The 15709-nt window shown below is 37.9% G+C and overlaps 1 protein-coding gene across 4 annotated transcripts in view; it reads right to left on the bottom strand.

The window, feature by feature from the left end:
* The window catches only part of Kif21a (kinesin family member 21A), a 115698-nt gene that overhangs the window by 42135 nt on the left and 57854 nt on the right, over nucleotides 1–15709 (bottom strand). For all 4 annotated transcript variants that reach the window (XM_028753651.1, XM_028753654.1, XM_028753653.1 and 1 more), the window contains exons 8-11: nucleotides 11087–11282; nucleotides 10553–10742; nucleotides 10118–10181; nucleotides 5962–6165 (exon numbers count right to left, since the gene is read on the bottom strand). In XM_028753651.1, the coding sequence (XP_028609484.1) occupies nucleotides 5962–6165; nucleotides 10118–10181; nucleotides 10553–10742; nucleotides 11087–11282 (654 nt within the window). The remainder of the gene's footprint in view (nucleotides 1–5961; nucleotides 6166–10117; nucleotides 10182–10552; nucleotides 10743–11086; nucleotides 11283–15709) is intronic.

Below are 15709 nucleotides of genomic sequence, written 5' to 3'. Positions count from 1 at the left end.
AGTTTTCCTTGATAGATGTTAACAAATTGATATTCCAAATAGCTATCTAAAGAATAATGGTCCATAGGTAAAGTTATAGCTTTTACAAAATCAGGATCTTGGGAGCTGGAAGGAACATAAGGAATTAATATGTTCATCGGGCAGAAAAAACAGAAATTGTGGCCTTGAGACATTTTCCACACAAGGGACTAAGAGCAGGTGTGCTGACTGAAACACTCACAGCACCAAGAGCTTGTTGATACAGACTGTCAGGCTCCATCTCTGTGCTACTGCATCAGATCTTCATGTCATTGAAACAGATACTGATGACTGGGATACAGTCCTAGAACACTAAACTGCCCTCCTTCTGTGGTCCTATGTGGTCATGTGAAAGCCGGAAGCAGACTCGACTTACATCTCCATATCTATCTCAAGGACTGAGTAATGTGGTAACATGTTTCCACACATACATTTAAAGATTCATTATATTCTGCACTTTCCAAATAGAAGAAATCTTGCATTTATTTATTTTTTTTGTTTTTCTGATAAATACATTGTCATAAATAAATGATGCTTATTTGAGCTACAATTAGAATCACATTCTAGTTACAGAATTTTTTTTTTAAGTTATAACCTTACAGAATATAAACTCAGAATCTAGACTCAATATAGCATATGGAATATAACTACGGGGAATGTATTATAGACTAATTTATGATTTAATACACTTGAAGTAAATCAATCATTTAACCATTGAGTATAAGTTCTCAAGTTTCAACTTTAGGTAAGAGATGATCTCTAGTGCAGAGTTCCTATGAAGTCTGCGTTTGTTTTGAAACTACTTAATCAGTTTGGTTATATGATTTGGCGACTTGTTTAGAAAACTCTATAAATAATGGTTCTTGCATCAATCACATGTTTACTTATCTAAATAAATAGTCCTACTCGGGTATGGATCCATGATATGGATATCAGCAACTCACTTCTGGGTTTTAAATGGAAAAGGGGGAACTGCCTACATTTTAATGCTCACTTGGAAAACATTTGAAAAGTTAAAAACATTTTTCTAGTTTGAAGTTCAGAACTCCTTGTCAATCTGACTACAGGAAAGCCACAGTTCCTTCTGCCTTTTTCCATTTTGATGTTTCCTAAAAGCTTACAGCAAATAAGGAAGAGAAGCATCTACCCACGCATTAGCATTTGCTACAACAAAAAGCCAATCTCTGCCCAACCAATGATTCCTACTCTGCTCACAAGCTCCCCCTAGATACAGAAATGCAGATTTTTGTTTGTTTGTAAATCTGATGATGAAGGTTTATTTACTTTACTACAAAGAGTTAAGTAATCATTATACTTCTGGCAGTTTATTTGAAAGTTAATGAAATTTCTTGCATTTTAATTCAGGTAACTACAGAGTTCTTTATTCTTACATACTTAAATTTTTCTGCTATTTCTATAAAAGTCACTACTTTAAGGAATACACAGCTAATCTAGTCCCAAGCAATCTACAATTCTATAGCACATTTTCTTGCAAATGGAAAGTAAATACTTAAATGACATTTTAATTTTAAAAGAAAACAAAAAAAACCTGGGAAATATTCCAACCTTCTTTCTTCTCGACTGCTTTCCTCAAGTTTCTGTAGCCTTCAAATCACGAGGCACAGTATGGGAAGGCCAAGCCAATGAAGGGCAAACCAGACAGTAAAAGCAAAAGTGGTAAGAAGGTAAATGGTACATGAGCTCCAAGACGTTAAAATAAATCTTAGAGATATCATTAAAGGACAGATACACAGTAAAAAGGCAATACATTCTCCATGAATACAAAGCAGAAAATTCATAGTATTATAGCTAAGAAAAGAACCACAGATTACCTGTGGAAGTTGTTTAACAGTAAAATGCGGTCTCAATTATGTGAGTCAACAAGTCTTGTTGGGATTGTTATTGCTATATTTAGCCAGAAATTTATCAATTTTAATTTTTCCCCAGAAGTAAAGCCTACTTTCAACAACATCCTCTTTTAAATCTTTCAAAAGACTTTTGTAGTATCATGAAGAGACCTTTATTAAGTAAGTAATGCCTTTATACCATAATGATCATACTAATACGACATACAAGTTACTACTTTAAGAACTTGACTTCGTTTCTTCTATTATACATAAAATCATCACTAAATCTAAACTTAAAGACTCATATGAAAATTATATATGAGATGGCATTACAGACAAATGAATATGACTGTTACACGATCGATGGAAAAAAAAACAATCTTGTTAATTCAAGGTAAAAATCTCACGAGGTTGGGAGCAAGATTTCACTAAGGCAAAGGGGGAAATAAAATGGGAGCTTTAGTACTTTCCATTAGTAAGACTGTTCTTTAGAATAGCAAAACCAAAACAGAACAAAAAAAACCAGATATAGATTTCACACTATAACTTAAAGAATATTCAATATTCAAAGCTAGGGATGTTTACTCAATGGAATGTACTAGATATGAATATTTGTCATGTAGACAACATAGATGTGCTAGGCTCTGATTAACCATGTCACAATCTGTACACAACATACTCTGTCTAAAACCCCACAGAATCCTTCTGGAATCATCCATAGTTAAAATAACGAAGACAGAGCTGAGTGATAAATGATTAAGTCAGTCCTCTTTTAATCTTAGGATGTACGGTTTCATGTGATTTTTATTTCTTGGGCTGTGGTTGTCTCTTACAACCTATTTATGCAGTGCTATTAATTATAACATGAGACTAGCAATCTGAGAAAAAAGTCTACAGAGAGATGCTCACCAGGGATCAGATAGTCAAGCGCAGTGACTAGAAAAAGGAAAAGTCTGCACAAAAAGATCTGTGTTTCCAAACTTTCAATCCAACACCGCTAAGACGCAGGGTGAGTCTGAAAGACCCAACACATTCTGTATCCTGGGTCATTTAAAGTCGGATATCCAAAGGCATCAGACTAAATGTGTGAGTGGTAAATTTTCTTTATATACACAAAGCAAAGTGCTCCCCTGGCCCCTAGATCAGGGTAGTCTAGGCTTGAACTGATACTAATGAACTACAATGTTTAAGGTATATGATTACTGGTAAAAATCCAAATGCTCCATTGTTATCATTATTATTATTGTTGTTGTTGTTGTTGTTGCTGAAGCCCTTTGTTTTGTGTCTGCTTTATTTCAGGCCTAGAGTTCATTTATATCTTTAAAACAAGAATTTATATTACATAAGTCTAAAAGTTACTTAGGCCTAAATGCTTTTTATTTGAGTTTCCTTAATGTGTGCATGTATGTGTGTGTGGGTTTGTCTGTGTGAGGGAGTGTGTGTGTGTAACTGTGTGCAGGCATGCATGTGTGTGTGTGTGAGAGAGAGAGAGAAAGAGAGAGAGAGAGAGAGAGAGAGAGAGAGAGGGAGAGAGAGAGAGAGAGAACGCAAGTATGTGGGTGTGTATAGCTATATAGGTGGGATGTGCCCATAGAAGGCAGAGGACACTCCCAGTAGGTAGTTTTCTCCTTCAGCTGATGGCTCCGGGTACTGAATTCAGGTCTTCAGGCTTGTGAGCAAGCGTTTTGTATGTGTTTGTTTGCTTTGTACTGAGCCATCTCAGCAGCCCAAGTTTTCGGAAAACTCATCTGTAGAACAAGACTACTTTCATTAAGTTCTATGAATTTCGTGTGAAGTTCTGTGAGTCACACACTGAACTCTCCAGACTTTTATACATTTACAGTACACGAAATAAACATTTCAAGCACACAAACCACCTATGTACCATGGATGTGTTTGACAAAGACACAGTGGGGCCTGTGTGTCACCCAGCGCTCTGTGAATGCTGGCTTTTAGAAACACCAATTGGTTTTCTCACTGCAATCATTTACTTATCTAGCTGGTTGATTATGCTCACCAATATTGTACTTCCACCCACATGCCCATGTGTATATGAAGTATACACTTTCCTCATCTGGGTCATTTGATAAGACTTTATGGCTAGCATGTACTATTAACGCCATCATACACTGCCTGAGTCAATCACAGAAGAGCAACATGAAATAACTGCTTTGTTTCCCTTACAATGGGCAAAGTTCCAAGATAAATGAACTGGGACAAATATAACAAATATAAGATAGCAAGTATTTTTCCATTAGTAATATTTATCAACTGAGTGCTTACTAGCATGCATTTTCACAAAAGGGATCTGAACTGGAGGTACTGAGTACCTGTAGCCACTATAAAAAATATAGAAAACATTTTATTAGGATTCCTATTTCTTTTTGTGGGGTGGTTTAAAGACGTTTGGCCTAGGGAGTGGCACTATTAGGAGGTGTGGCCTTGTTGGAGGAAATGTGTCACTGTGAGAGTGGGCTTAGAGATCCTCATCCTAACTGCCAGGAGGCTAGTCTTCTCCTAGCAGCCTTCAGATGAAGATGTAGAACTCTCATCTCCTCCACCATGTCTGCCTGAAAGCTGCCATACTCCTGCTCTGATAATAATGGACTGAACCTCTGACCCTGTAAGCCAGCCCCAGTTAAATGTTATTCTCATAAGAGTTGCCTTGGTCACGGTATCTGTTCACTATAGTAAAACCCCAACTAAGACGTTTTTCATATTTCATATTTAACAAGTGAATAATGAATTGTCTAAATTTCATTTAAAATGGGAAGGATGATTCAACTCATGACCTTGAAAAACACACTCCTACTTATGGATGTTTACTCGTGAACACAAAGTGCTTTGGCCCTTAAAAAGGAGTCACGCCATCTAGTGAAGTGAATTTGACAAGTAAATCATAAGCCTGGAGAAAACATCTCATGTTCATTCACACAGAAGGTGAACATTCATTTCCACAACCCTGTGGTCCTTCTGCTGCTGTCCTCTGTCATGGAGAGGTAGGCATGACCTATGTCCTACTATTGCTGTCATAGGCATGAACAATAGCTATGAAAACATTACTAGCTCAGGAATCCAATGCCCCCTAGTCATCCTGTGTAACTTGTTTTAATTATTTTATCTATTCTTTTCTACCTTAAAGACACAAGCCGGGTTAGCCTAACAGATTCAAGTTTCTACTAACTTTATCAACTGACTGTTCAAGGAAGAAATGTCTTGTTTTCTAAATACATTTTAAAATAAACTGAACAAAACAGCCAGTAAAAAGTCTATAATGTTCCAGAGACTCTCTGTAACAAGACAGCGGAAAAGAAGACGGTGGCTTGGCCTCCCTTTGTATATCTAGCCACAATGTTTAAATTGAGTTTCTGTGGCATGTTCAAATATATTCTTTGTAAATAACTGGACGGTACTATAGAATCAATAGATAAATATGTAAGGAATTTGAATATTTAACCACTCACACATTACAAATGGTCACGTTTTCAATTTTTCCCTTTTCTTTTCCCAGCTGACTTTTGGGGGGAAATATTATCAGACGCAGGCGGGCCCATCGCAATGATAGAATGCTAAATAATTCCCTGAGAGATTCAGAGAACCTGAAATAACAGGAAGGACTTTTGTATAATCAAATTAGAAACCCTGCAGGGTTTATTTAGAGACTGAATGATACTCTGACGGATTAGTCAGCCTTTAGTTAATCTATTTCGTAGCAGGGTTAGAACACCTAGGAGACTACGCAGCTCTGTTAGGAAATGGGACAAGGGAATGGCACTCTGTTGTTACTGACAGTGGGACACAGAAGCTTCGCATGAAAGCAAGATGGATGGAATGCGAAAGCAGCAACGTAAAACGACAACATAAAATCTAATTATCGTCATAGTCTAAGCACTATTCATTACTACACGCTAATAGCTAAACTTACTTCTCTTATACACACACCTAGAGATAAACCATTACAAAGTCTATAACCGTAATTGCAAGCTAATTTAAATAATCTCTCATGTATTCCTGACTGTATGACAAGACTGTATACAAACTGCCACTACAAATCAAATGTCCTGAAAAAGAAAGATGTTCAGTTTTAGAATACTACCTTCTCTTCTTCTTCTTCTCTTTCCTCTTTAGCTTCTCTAAGTCTTTCTTTGCTAGATCTATAATTTCAATAGTTTCTTTGTCTGAAGACAGTATAGTAGGAGAGAAAGCTGAGGAGGTGCTGAAGTACGGAGATCTCGCGGTGGCTCTGGTCAAGTTCTTCCGAAGGTTCTCGTTCACTGCTTCACTTTCTAATAATTTTGCCCTAATGAAAAAATATATATATATATCTTTAAGTAGGAGCAATTTTTCTTACAGTAGAATATTTTTAAAAACCACTATTCAAGCATCTCTAAGTTTACTTTGTAGCACTGAGCTCCGAGACACTACTGTGCAACCATCAGCACCATGCACACGGGAAACATAGCCATCTTAGCCTACATATCAAATTTTTCTATATTGTCAATGTCGAGCAAAGCCTGGACCAACCAAAATGAAGAAAAAAGTACATGAAAATATAATAAACCACTAACCAAAAATATGTATTTTAGACTCTATTGTATAGCAACAGCAGTTCATATATATATATATTTTTTTTTCAAGGCTTGCATGCATTTAGTAGGGGCTGAAACCTTGTGGGCTCACTTCCATAGACTGCAGCACATGAATAAAAGCTGCTTTTCTATTGGCTAAAGAGAGACTATGTCTTTATTCCTCTCTTTGCACTTCCTGTGTGTGAAACACACAAGCACACATACTGCTGCTGTGTTATCCTGATGAGAGGGAGACAGTATTCGACGTCTCAGGATAGGACCAGAATCCTGGCTTGGATTTCATCGGATGCTCACTAGATCCGGCCTGATTATCAGTCTCTAAAAGCCTTGACTCTTCCCTGTGTAAAACAGGGATTACAATATTTTCTACAGGGTTGCTATAAGACCCAATTACGTAATGAGCTTAAAACTTGCCAAACCATAACAATCATTAAAAATAATAACAATTCTTAAAAAAAATTAGAAATGTCACTATCCAACAGCAGTAAAAATAAATTAATTATAAACACAAGGTAGTGCCATAGAATCCTGAAAACAAATCATCAGAAAAATGTTTAACATTTAAAAAGAAATGTTCATGATGCACGGTTGGATTTCAAAGAACAGAAAGATGACAGTCATGCTGTTATGAAAATGTATTACTGAGAATAACTGAAGAAATAACGCAAAACGTTTGCTTCCATTCTCAGCTCTGGAAACAGTAGAAATTTTAACAACTTCTTACATGGATTTATTTATTTACATTTCAAATGTTATCCCCTTTCCCAGTTTCCCCTCTGCCAACCCCCTCCCCCTGCTTCTATAAGAAATGCTCCCACCCACCCTCCACTCCCACCTCACTGCCCTGGCATTCCCCTACACTGGGGCATCGAGCATCACAGGACCAAGGGCCTCTCCTCCCATTGATGCCCAATAAGGTCATCCTCTGCTACACATGTGGCTGGAGCCATGGGTCCCTCCATGTGTACTCTTTGGTTGGTGGTTTAGTCCCTGGGAGTCTGAGAGCCCTGGTTGGTTGATATTGTTGTTCTTCCTATGAGTTTGTAATCCCCTCCAGCTCCTCAGTCCCTCTCCTAACTCCTCCATCGGGGTCTATTTTCTTACTTCTACAAAAGTTTAAATATATCCCCAAATTCAAATGGTGATTGCTTCATTTTATTAAAAGGCCACTCCTATGATTTCATAACTTGAAAAATAAGATTTAAAATAAATACTCAAGTTGTGACACATTCATATCATTCAGATTAATTTCTCTTAGCTTAAGGAGTTGGGAATAAATCTTCATGAGAATAAATTTTGACAGAAGTGTGGATTAAAAGAGGATTAGTAGGTGAAGACAAAGCTTGAAAAGTTGACACCCTGGGCCTGCTGGCACCCTGCAGATTAAGAATCTTCACAGTTGGGCTGGAGAGATGGCTCAGAGATTAAGAGCACTGACTATTCTTCCAGAGGTCCTAAATTCAATTCCCAGCAACCACATGGTGTGGCTCACAACCACCTATAATCAGATCTGATGCCCTCTTCTGGCCTGATGTATACATAATAAATAAATAAATAAATAAATAAATAAATAAATCTTTAAAAACAAAACAAAAGAATCTTCATGGTCTTCACAGCTCATACAAACATTGTAAGTCTTGCAAGCATTATCATTCCTTATAGACTAACACACTAAAGCCCAGAGATGCAGGGGAACATCAGGGAAAAGCAACCTAAGCGTGAACCCAGGCACTCCTACTTGAACTCAGAGTTCATGTATGGTTCAATATGTCAACTATTCTTACATGGTGCATTATCAACCTGGGATTCTAGTTCTCTACTCTTCAGGGCTGGGACCCATCTAATGAAAGAACTACTGAAGCAATGTCAAAGTTGGGAATATAAGGATTAACCCACACAAGAAATGGGTTTGACAGCTGACTGAACGTGGCCTATGAGTCATCCATCTCTTTCCTATTAAAGCCTCAAGAAAAAGCCCTAACTGTGAACATGAAGGTCTTACATGCTGCTTTTAGTCACTAGGAGAGGAAATAATACTGGCGGTTTCCTAGGAAACAATGAAGCAGTCATGCCACTTGGCCAATGGCGAGATCAAGGTTTACACGCAGCTTCAGAATAACAGGGTGGAGGAGAGGAAGCAGACCACAAGCACCAGAAAGCACAAGCTGCAGTACCACTGGCCAGAATCAAGGACTAAGGGAGCTGAAGAGCAGCTGCCCACAAATGAAGGAGGCCTTTCAGAAACTAAGAGAGCCGCTGTTTCTCCAGGCAAAGAAAATAAGAGGTCTACAAAGTAAGGAAAGATTGGTCTGAGAAAAAGTTCTAGATGGCCCAGGGAGGAGCACTCCTGGTCAGAGTAGAGACTGACTGTTTAGGCTGGATGCTGTGCAGAACCAGGACACAATACACAAAGACCTATGTCACATGGTACAGTATTAAACTAATATATTCTCTCTCTCTCTTCTCTCTCTCTCTCTCTCTCTCTCTCTCTCTCTCTCTCTCTCACACACACACACACACATTCACACTCACTGAAGTTACAATCACGTAAATAACTTTACAACGATGTTACAGTATCTTATTTGTCTTCGATTTTTGAAGCATTAAAGAGACAAAAATAACTTTGTTGAGGCAAAAATAGGGAAAGCACTTGTCACTGAGAATGATTAGAATAGCCCAGGGACAAAAGGGGACAAATAACACAAATTCAAGACACGGAATTGTGAGGGTAGTGATGAGGGGTTCCCCTCTCACTTCCCCACATAGCTGATTGGAGTTTTACCGGTTAAAAATAGCTAAGCGTCAGGGCAGACCATTGAAACTAAAAACCTTCTAGAAGTGCTCAATGTCTCTGTCCTGTGTCACCTTCCGATAACTCCCAAATCTTTTCTTCTACAGATTTCTCCACATCCATAGACCATGGATAGACTTTTTTACTTTACTAAATTATGACATTTCAATTTCCTGCATGTGTCTAGTTACAATGCCACTAGACTGTGTCACGCCCGTCTCAGTGGTTAAGAGCACTGACTGATTCTCCAGAGGTCCTGGGTTCAATTCCCAGCAACCACAGGGTGGCTGACAACCATCTGTAATAGGATGTGATGCGCCCTCTTCTGGTGTGTCTGAAGACAGTGACAGTGTACTCAGATGAATAATAAATAAATAAATCTTTAAAAACCTATGCTTTAGTTTAGGTTGTAAAAGTTGATTCCGTGGAAAAATCCAAGGCAAGTAAGGTTGACTTTAAATAAAAAAAGAACAGGAAGGAATAGAAAGTTCAAAAAGTTAAAGATGATTCAGAGACTTGGACCTGTTTCCAGGTGATGGGAAAAGATGATCCACAGGCCTGAAAAGGATTAAAGATGACGTCACCAAGCATCAGGCAGGCCTGTCCTATACTTTGGGCTTGGTGATATCCAATAAAGACCTAGCAATAACAGTAAGAGGAGAATATGGAAAGGTAACATGGGAAAGGAAACAGGGAAACTTAGCTTTGGAATATGACATTATGGGAAAGCCAAGTATCTGGTCCTCTAAAGTTAACATGACCACAGGCCTGAAATAGCAACCATAACAGCTTCTAAACATCCATCCCAGCACACAGAAATATTATGAACACTGCAAAAACTGACATGCATTACATGTTATGGAAAACTATACCTGAGATCTTCAATTTCTTTGATATAACTATGAATCATATTACTAATCTCTTCGTTCCCTTCACCTGCAAGATAAAATATGAAATGAAACTTTTATTTTAAAAGAAAGACTTCGGTGTTGGAAGTATAGCTCAATGGCTCAGCACTTGCCTGGCCATGCGTGAGGCCCTAGTGTGGAAAGTTAGTATCTAAATAAAAACACAGTTCCTACAACAAATCTCCTGCCTTGAATGACGTGAACAGATCATGAAAGAGAATGTTGCTAAGGGCACGTTTTGTTTATTGATTTTTAAATCAGGTATTTAACTTAAAATTATAGGTTATATATCAAAGTTCAACATTTCAACTCCAACTATTTGGGGTAAATAATCAACACAAAGAGTGTTTCACGACCTTCAGAAGTTAATCTCCCGTTGACCCCACCCTAAACACATACCTGCTCGGGCAAGAACTTGGTTGGCCTGCTCACTGACAAGCTGTGTGATCCTGGCCCTCAGCGCATCAACCGTCTCCTGCATGGCTTTTATTCTTACGCGCAGATTATTATTTTCCGTCTGTAGCATAGCATTCTCGTGAAACATGTCATTGATGCTTTCCACGCCTTCTTCGTTGATTATTCTTTTGCCCTTGAAAAGTAAAATCCCCCTGTTGGTTCATACAGGCCTTAAGTACACTAGAGTTTTCTTTCAAGATACCCTAAGATCACACGGTTCTATAACCAACAGCCTTTTTATCTTCCCAACCCCAAGGCAAAAAACTCCATTTCTTTCTACTCCAGTCTTTCACGGAGCATTAGTCAGGGGAATTACAGATTGGGTAAGGTGCCTTTTTGAAGAATTCTAGATAGTCTGACCTCCCGAAGACTACCCCCAAAGGCAAATACACACAGCCACTCCAGAAAGTCAAGACTGTCTGCAGGACACGGGAGCCTTCAGTCAGCCCCGGAATGCAGGCGGTGCTTTTGGCTTACTGTTTTATATTCCATGAGCTCCATTTGAAGCCGAGTGATCTCACTCCGGAGTGCGTTGATTTGCTGACTGGCTCTGTCCTGATTGACCATCACCTTGTTCTTGATATTTCTAGCTCGATTGGCATACTTCAGAGTGTTTAATGTCTCCATAAAATCTCTGTCTGAAGGGCTGACGCAGGCTATCATGATGGTTTGGCTGAAAGTTTCAAATAGTGATTAGTTAAACAAATAAACGCCACGACTGAAATGCACATTTTTCCAAGTTCCTGCTATTTACATAGCATCTTCCCTTGAAGATCCTAGAACACTGATGTTACTAACTTACAAATAAAGTCAGCTTTAAAAGCCTTCATGATTTAAGACCATCTTAACAGAAGGATTTTGTTTACTTAGATAACGCAGGAGAGAAAGGATGTATATTATGTTCTTTGATTCATAATACCTTGACAATGTAAGAGAACATGCATTTATCTCTCGATTCTATGTAAACATTTTGAGGCAGGGCACACAATAATTCTATTATCATTTTAACTATAAATATGGCATGTTGAAAAAATAATTTCATTAAAGTTATTATTATTATTATTATTATTATTATTATTATTATTATTATTTTAATTCTACGAGGGCTGGAGAGATGGCTTGGCAGCTAAGAATACTGGCTGCTCTGGCAGAGGACCTGGATTCAATTCCCAGCATCCACGTGTGAGCTCACAATCCTCTGTGAATCCTGTCCCAAGGGAGCCAACACCATCATCATCTGGCCTCCAGGGTACTGCAACCAAGTGGTAATGGAGACACTCACACATACACATAGAAAATAAATTTAATTTTTTTTTTTAAAAATTCTTCCTTTTCACTGACATTTTGACTTGATTCAGCTATGAATCTTATTGAAAATGTAATCATGTTCAAATGAAAGAAGCCATATAGTATATCCTTACTTTTCACAGTATAAAACATCATTTGTGGTTGAATAATCAGTTTATTATTAGACTTCTGAACAGACTACACAGGAGAACAATGGAAATACAAGTCATGTTTAATTGACTCATCAAAAATAGAATAGTCAAATGCTTAGATACCCCAGCTATTATGCCTGTCAATGAGTCACATGAAGGTTCTCCTGGACATTTGCCATCCAATTTGATCTGATGTAAGAACAGTGGAATACTGGCATTCTTTTCTACTTCCTGATCAACCACTAAGTGAACAGCATTCCTTGCCACAGGCTCTGACTCCCATAATGTTCTGTCTCATGGCATGATGTTGAGTAAACACAGGCTGGTACCTTTGCAACCGTTCAAGCTTCTGTTTTGCATACAAGCCTCACCGCTTACTGTATCCTCACGAAATGCAACTATTTATAGGGAAACATGCTGGAAACCTGAGGCTGGGCAATATGAGTATATTGATTTGTGTTTTAATGTCACTGTTTCTTGGCATTGATGTCATTGCCATCTACTGTATAAATGGAAGTGGTAAGTAATGCGCTTTCCACAAAAGCATAATGGACTAAATTTGGATCCCAGCAGCCCCTTAAATGAGCTTACAATCTTGGCACTTGAGAGGTAGAGATGGAGGAGGATCCCTAGGGCTTGCTGGACGGGCCGTCTAGCTAATCAGTGAGCTCTAAATTCAGAAAAAGACGTTATCTCAAAAACTAATGTGGCAAGCAATTGAGGAAAACAGCCACACCAATCTCTGGCTTCTTCACGGACACACCCAAACTCAGGAAAACGTGAACATATTTAACATACCAAACCTTCATTTGGAGACTCAATTTACCCACCCCAGTAGAAATTTAACCAAAACCAATCCTAATCAGTAATCTCCTTAATTGTTTCCTCCCCCCCCCCCATCTCAACTGTGTCCTACTGGGCCTTAATAGAAGGATGTTGAAGAAGCTAAGGCTGATGCAGGAGGATAGCAAGTACAAAACAACCTGAGCATCAGTGAAACCTTATCTCAAAAAAATACAGCAAATGAAAAGATTGTATTCTATATCTTCTCTCCTTTTACTTTTTTTTTTTTTTTTTTTTTTTGTCAGTACTGTATGTCCCTGGATGGTTTGGAACTCAGCTACCTAGCTGGCCTTGAACTCACATAGATGTAGCCGTGTCTGCTTACAGAGTGCAGGGATTAATGAAATGCACTACCATATAAGGCTCTTCTACCTGCTCTTACTCATTCCTTCCTCTCTCTGCTCGTACTCCTGTTGAGCATCTGTCAGCGAACTCTCAGCTCAGCAGTACTTCTCCGCCTCCTGCATCATTAGAACATTTCCTTTTTATCCAGTACATGATTGTTGTTATTACCTTCACATTTTACATACTTCAAACACTAAAGGCATGAAGGGGCGGGAGGTGGGGGGCAATCAAGTTTAATTCTTCAAGGTACTTCCAAATATGTAGCACAGTATTTGGATGTATCTTAGTTATCAAAAATTCTGTTGTATTATATCAATAAATGCGTAAGTAAGCATGATGTAATATTCTGGAGAGATTGTTAAACTGAGACAATCTATGCCTCTCTTAGTCTGCCTTCATGATGAAAATACAGTAGCCAAGTAAAAGTAAGAACTGATGGGACGCTGACTAGAAGACAATCGGAAGTGTGGTCTGCAGCACCATTCTGCAAAGCATTTACTACAATCCAATTCTACAAATGGTAAGAACAGCGATTGAACATGAGCACATTACAAGCCTCTGTAGTATCTGAACCTCCTGTAACCAATGAACTCATGTCATTGTTGACAGTATAGACCAGTCCACACTCACGCGGTGAGTCACACATAGGGCAAACAGGACAGTTATGGACAGTAGCAGTCAACTGTGAATTGGCAGGCAGGGAGGCTTGCATTTCACAAATATTTTGAAAATCATTAAGATCGGGGGCTCACTGAGTAAGAACTATGAAAGTTGGGAAGGAGGAGAACTGGCTATCATTGAGCAAGGAAGGAAAAAAAATCATATATTACACAAAACTCAAAGGTTTATGTCTCAAGAACTAGTTTGCTAACTGATCCAAGCAAACATCAAAAATGTTTACTTTTTATAATTCTATTCTTAAAGAAAATATCTTTAACTTAGAAGAAACTATTGGTAATATGGTAGTCTGTTTCTTTCATGTGTACAGTATAGCATAGCATAACAATATATATGGAATATATATTATACTTTAGAAATATAATTGGTTTTACTCATGCTTTATTTATGTTTTTCACCATTTCCAGAATTTGGGGCATAAATTTCTAAGTTACAATATACAGTGTTATAATTAGACATATAATTATATATCTGATATAATTAATATATATACATATATGTAATAAAACATATAAAAGCAGGTTTATTGAAAACTGTAAGTTTAAATTATGTACATAAGTATGTGATACTTAAAACTTCATCCTATTTTTTGTTTACATGTGATTAGTACAAGCTACAAAAAGAGGGAGGGGATGCTATTTTACCTTCCCAAATTTAAACAACGTACAATGCTTTTGAACTAGGCGCTCAATCCTGAAAGTTTAGGCAGAAATAGATGCACAGTAAGGTTGGAATCAGAAAGGGTCATCTCCTCTAAGGGTAACTTGTCATTCGGAAACAGGTAGGGAACCACTGACTAAACCTCAACAAGCAGGCAAGTTGAAACAGTGAAAACAGCTCAGCACAATTACAGAACAAGCGACCTTTCCAGGGAATGAAATATTCCAACTTATAAATGTGTAAGCAGCAGACACACATCTGGCCTGCTTTGTTTCATCATTAATGTTATAGAATTACAACGTTAAAGAAATACATAGGGCTGAGTGCAGTGGTGCACACCTTTAATCCCAGCTGCTGGGAGGCAGGACAAGTAGATCTCTGTGAGTTCAAGACCAGCCTGGTCTAATATAGGAAGTTCCAGGACAGCCAGGGCTATACAAATAGACCCTATCTCAAAAAAAAAAAAAAAAAGGAAAACAAAAGAGAGAAAGAAAGAAAGGAAAAAAGGAAGGAAGGAAGGAAGGAAGGAAGGAAGGAAGGAAGGAAGGAAGGGTAGAAGTTAGAAATGTTCATTGGGCTCAAAAATAGTGTTTTACTTTGTTATGAAACCTAGACTGATCCTGAAAAACAGACAGAAAATACTAAAAACAAGGTTAAAAATATGCAACAAAGGAAGCCATATTGCATTCAAACACACAATACATTTAAAGAGAGAGAGGACCACGCCAGTATTACATAAAGGGAAGAATATTTTAAAATGCTGATGAATTAAACAAAGCTCTTTTTCCAAGGCAAACTGATTTTAAACCTAAATTTAAAGTTATCTGAAAGTCTTAAAAAAATAAAAAAAGAAAAGCTGTCCAAAAAGAGACTTGATTTCCCAGATTGCTCATTGTGTCATTGTGTGGCATCTACTTAATAAACATGACTTTTAGACCACTAAAAGTATAATAATGGAAACTTGTGAAGCATGTTTAACTTGTTGAATTAGGCTATGAATTAATTCAAATGCCAAAAAAAAGTTTCCCTTTATACAGTCAATGGAAAAGAAAGAGGAGATTGTGTGGCAGAAGAAAATGTTTAACTATCAAGTCCTGCGTGCAAAGGTTTACGGGGAAGAGCACAGAAACCAACA

This window comes from Grammomys surdaster, unplaced genomic scaffold, assembly GCF_004785775.1.
Source record: "Grammomys surdaster isolate TR1022 unplaced genomic scaffold, NIH_TR_1.0 125953, whole genome shotgun sequence".
Lineage (NCBI taxonomy): Eukaryota > Metazoa > Chordata > Mammalia > Rodentia > Muridae > Grammomys > Grammomys surdaster.
Note: the sequence above shows the minus strand (reverse complement) of the source record. Positions and strands in the feature narration are given on the sequence as shown.